Genomic DNA, 4997 nt, shown 5'->3' on the forward strand with positions numbered 1-4997 from the left:
AACAGTCTATCAGGGCAGAATGGATCGATAGGAAGTCCATCCCTAAGATGAGGTCATGAGGGCAATTATGGAGTACCGTGAATAGGACAGGAACGTAGCGGTCGGCGATGCTTATGCGAGCTGTACACATTCTAGTGACAGGAACAGTTCCGCCATCGGCCACGCATACAGATTTTGTAGTAGCAGGCGAGAGTACTTTTTTCAGGTGGCGACAAAGACGAGCACTGATTATGGACACGTTAGCTCCAGTATCGACTAGTGCCGTCAAAGAAATACCGTACACATGCACATCGATGAGGTTCTTGTTCGTAGGAAGCGTCAACGGAGGATGTGGTTCAGATGGAGATGATGCAGCACTACCTCCAGGAGCTGAACGATGTAGTTTTCCGTCGGGTACGAGGCAAAGTTGGGCAGCGAGGGATGGCGGCGTGGTTGGGGCGACGGGGAACGACAGCGTTGAGGGGAAGGCGAACGAGCGAGGGCGGCTGTTAGGTGTGTCAAAAGCAGGGTCCTTACGGCTGGGCGAATACCGGCGAAGATCTTCATATGGGCGAGAAGGCGAGAAAAATGGGTGCCTATATGGCGGCGTCCACGTGGCGCGGCAGTAGCGGGAGACATGACCAACGCGGTGGCACTAGAAGCAGATCGGTTTGTCGTCGGGCGTTGGCCATTCGGTCGGGTTGCGAGAACAGCGAGGAACGGATGGGTCACTTTGAGATTCGTTCATGGGCATTTGTCTGGAGGAGGGGCGAGAGACGGGGCAGGCGAATTCTTGTCATATGACCGCCTGAATAACGGAGACCGCGGGGGTTGTTTGTATAGTGGCATGGCGGAATGGACAGGGCTGGAACGGCGCTGGACTTGCCGCTTCAAGTTCCCGTCGAACGATACGCGTGACACTCTGCTCAAAGGGCGGTGTGGCGGCGGAATAGGAGCAGAGGGACGTGGCTGCCCTATTTGGCAACCGAGAAAATTGAGGGTGCACACGACGGCTTCTTGCCGTTTCGAAACGGCGGCATTCTTGCAGGATGCGGTCGATAGTAGAGACGTTGGTGTAGACCAGCAAATTGAAAGCGTCGTCCGCTATTCCCTTCAAAACGTGACCCACTTTGTCACCTTCGGACATTGTCTCGTCCACTTTCCGACAAAGAGCGAGCACTTCCTTTATGTAGGAGACATACAATTCAGTGGGTCACTGGACACGGGTAGCGAGCTCTTGTCGTGCAGCCGCGTGGCGACTGGTCGGGTTCCCAAAGATGTCACGTAGTTTCTGCTTGAACGCGTCCCAGCTGGGGAGCTCGGTCTCATGTGTTTTGTACCAGACACGCCGGGCTCCGTGCAAATAGAAGAGAACATTAGCCAGCATCACGGTAGGGTCCCACCGATGAGTTTGACTGACCCGTTCACACAGGCGAAGCCAATAGTCGACGTCGAGGCCAGGTTGCGCAGAGAATGTCCCGGGATCACGTGGGGTGGGAACCGCGACAAAGGTTGTCGAATGAGCCGCAGATGTAGATGAGGACGGGTTGCCATTGGAAGCCATGGCGGGCAGCTGGATGACGCGGCCACTGCGGAGCTGCGCGGTGAGGACGGGGTACGTTTCCCTCCACCAAATATGTTACGGGAGTAACGAGTCGCTTGCACTGTAAGCTATTTACAAGGTATATTCGCAAGAGCGGTTGCAGTGCTTACCAGTCCGGCTCCGACCTCGAGCAGCAAGCGACCTTCGCCGTCTTCGTCGGGCGCACACGCGCGTCGACAATATGCGTTCCGGCAGCCTACATGTAGCAATATACACCAAAAGTGGTGTCGCCCTATGTGACTCTATGACGAACATATATGCAAGGTGGTAACACGAAACTAATGACATGCATGTCATGTGCGCCATGACTTATGTGCCACACTCATGGGGAGCTCGTGGCCATTTCGCTCGCTTGATATACACCAAAAGTGGTGTTGTGTGACATGATTGTATGATCAACATTTATGACAGGTGGGAATAAGAAAGTGACTTACATGTCATGCATACCATGATTTACATGCAATGCTCGTGGTGAGCTCGCGGTCGTTTTTCTCGCTTGATACAGAAAATGTGTGTTGTGTGACGTGACTATATGGCGAACATTTATGACAGGTGAAAATAAAAAAATAATGACTTGCATTTTTTGTGCGTCATGACTTGCGTGCCACGCTCATGGGGAGCTCGTGGCCATTTCGCTCGCTTGATATACACCAAAATTGCTGTTGTGTGACGTGACTACATGACGAGCATTTATGACAGGTGAGAATAAGAAAATGACTTGCATGTCATGTGCGCCATGACATACGCGCCACGCTCATGAGGAGCTATGGCCATTTCGCTGGCTGGATATAAAACAAAATTGGTGTTGCGAGATGTGATTATATGACGAACCCTTATGACAAGTGGTAACATGAAAATAATGATATGCATGTCATGTGCGTCATGACTTACGTACCACGCTCATGGGGAGCGTGTGGCCATTTCGCGCGCCTGATATACACCAAAATTGGTGCTGTGTGCCGTGACTGTATTACGAACATATACGACAGCTGTCAATAATGTCTTGCATGTTATGCATAGCATGATTTACATGCCACGCTAATGGCGAGCTCGCAGTCGTTTTTCTCGCTTGATATACACCAATAGTGGTGTTGTGTGACGTGATTATATGACGAACATTCATGACCGGTGGCACAAAAAAAATAATGACTTGCATGTCATGCATAGGATGATTTACATGTCGTGCTCATGGTGAGCACGCGGTCGTTTCGCTCGCTTAATATACACCAAAATGGGTGTTGCGCGATGTTACTAGATGACGAACATATATGACAGGTGGTAACATGAAAATAATGACATGCATGTCATGCTTAGCATAATTTACGTGCTGCGCTCGCGGCCACTTCATTCACTGGCTATATACCAAAATTGATACGGCGTGACAGAAAAGTATAACGAACATTGATAACCGATCCTAAGATGCAAATTATGATATGCATGTCATGTACGACATGACCTACATGCAACGCTCATAGTGCGTTCGCGGCCATTTCGCCAGCTTGATACACACCAAGATTAGTGTCGCGCAGCGTGACTGTATGGAGAACATAAATGGCAAGTAATAACATAAAAATCATGAGATGTATGTCATGTACAGCATAGTTAGGATGCCATGCTCATGGTGGGCTCGAGGCCGTTTCGCTTTTTTAACATGCACCAAAGATCATATGGCGCGGCATGACCCTATGACGAACATAACGGACAAGTGACAACATAAAAATCATGACATGTATGTCACGTACGGCATCACATGCTTAGCTCATGGTGCGCTCGCGGCCGTTTCACAAGAGTGATATATAGCAAAATTGTTATTGCGCGACGTGACTATATGACCAACATAAATGAGAAATAAAAATTAAGAGATGTATGTCATGTGACATGTCTCGCTTGAAGACAACGACGATGAAGTGCGCGCGCGACTACACTGGCGCTGTGGCACGAGCGTTATTCTGGTGTCGAACGTTAGCCATATGTGACTCCAACGCCTAAGGTGCGCTTTTTAACGTGTTCATGTTTCCTTGTGTAAAATAAGTTGTCGTACAGCCACAAGTGACTGTACAGACGTAACAGTTGGCGACGAGGAAGACTTTGGACTCACCGGCACTTCCCCGACGTCAAGAAACGGAACGAGATGGCGACGCCTGACTTTGGTCGGCTACCCGAATTCAGCGGCAGCTCCGGCTCCTGGAGATCCTGGTATGGGAGGCTACAGTTCTTCTTCGAGGCTAACGACATTACGGACGCTTCCAAGAAACGTGCTCATCTGCTAACGTTATGCGGGGAACAGACTTACGACGTCGTCTGCGCCCTCGTTCAACCCAAGCAGCCCAACCAAGTGAGCTACGATGACATATTCGAGATGCTCAAGGCGCACTTTGATCCACAGCCGTCTGAGGTCTTCTGCAGGGCACGCTTCCAACGTCGTGACCAACGGCATGACGAAACGGTCAGTGATTACGTAACAGCGCTCAAGAAGCTAGCAGCAGATTGCAATTTTGGAACAAGCGCAGACGCTGCGGCGAATCCAACAATGCTGCCTCTTGACGTGATGCTGCGTGATCGTTTCGTTTGCGGTCTTCGGAACGAGCAGGTCCAGCAACGGCTGTTCGCAGAAAAGGACTTGACATTCAAGAGAGCCTTTGACATTGCACTGCGAGCTGAAAACGCCGTCGAAGATCAGAAAAACGTGAAAACTGAATTCAAAGAGATTCACGAAGACTGCAGAAGTATCTGCAAGACAGAAAATCCACGTCACTCGAGTGCCTCTGCCCAAAAGAAGAAACAACACTGTTGGCGTTGTGACGCGCAGCATAGTCCGGACACTTGCAAGTTTCAGACAGCTTCCTGCAACTACTGCAAGAAACGCGGACACATTGAAAAGGCCTGCCTGAAAAAGCGTAAAGAGGCAAGAACAAACAAGAACAACAACATCAAATATCCCCGACAAGGAACTTCGACAGTGGCCTCAGCACCAGTCACGACTCCAAAGGATTCACCAGACGCGGCCTTTTACGAGCTCAACACCTTAATCGACGCGTCCAGCACGCAGAAGGTCACGACTGAACTACGCATACATGGCAAGACCTTGGAGTTCGAAGTCGACTCGGGTGCAGCCTGCACACTCATCAGTGAGGCCACGTTCAAAGCCACGTGGACAGATGACCCACCACGGCTTCAAACGGACAACATTCTCCTACGCACATGATCAGGCCAGTCCCTCCGAGTTCTCGGATGTGCAACGGTGGATGTAGCCCACAAGAACAAGAATTTCACACTACCGCTTGTTGTCATCAATGGAGTAGGTTGTAACCTCCTCGGACGAAACTGGTTTCCTCATCTGGGTATAGAGATCACGGGCATCAATGACTTATCAGACGACAAACTTGTTTCGAAGCTTCTAGACAAGTACCAGTCT

General features: G+C 50.2%; 1 protein-coding gene across 1 annotated transcript; it reads left to right on the top strand.

The window, feature by feature from the left end:
- Window positions 1-3713: 3713 nt before the first annotated feature.
- LOC119398636 (uncharacterized) lies at window positions 3714-4787 on the top strand. Its single transcript, XM_037665467.1, has one exon. It carries the CDS (start codon window positions 3714-3716, stop codon window positions 4785-4787), a length of 1074 nt encoding a protein of 357 aa, XP_037521395.1.
- Window positions 4788-4997: the final 210 nt, after the last annotated feature.

The sequence above is a fragment of the Rhipicephalus sanguineus genome, chromosome 7 (assembly GCF_013339695.2).
Source record: "Rhipicephalus sanguineus isolate Rsan-2018 chromosome 7, BIME_Rsan_1.4, whole genome shotgun sequence".
NCBI lineage: Eukaryota > Metazoa > Arthropoda > Arachnida > Ixodida > Ixodidae > Rhipicephalus > Rhipicephalus sanguineus.

What these genes read in the sequence shown, in the direction of transcription:
- LOC119398636 (XM_037665467.1), top strand. Translation starts at nt 3,714, where the DNA reads ATGGCGACGCCTGACTTTGGTCGGCTACCCGAATTCAGCGGCAGCTCC.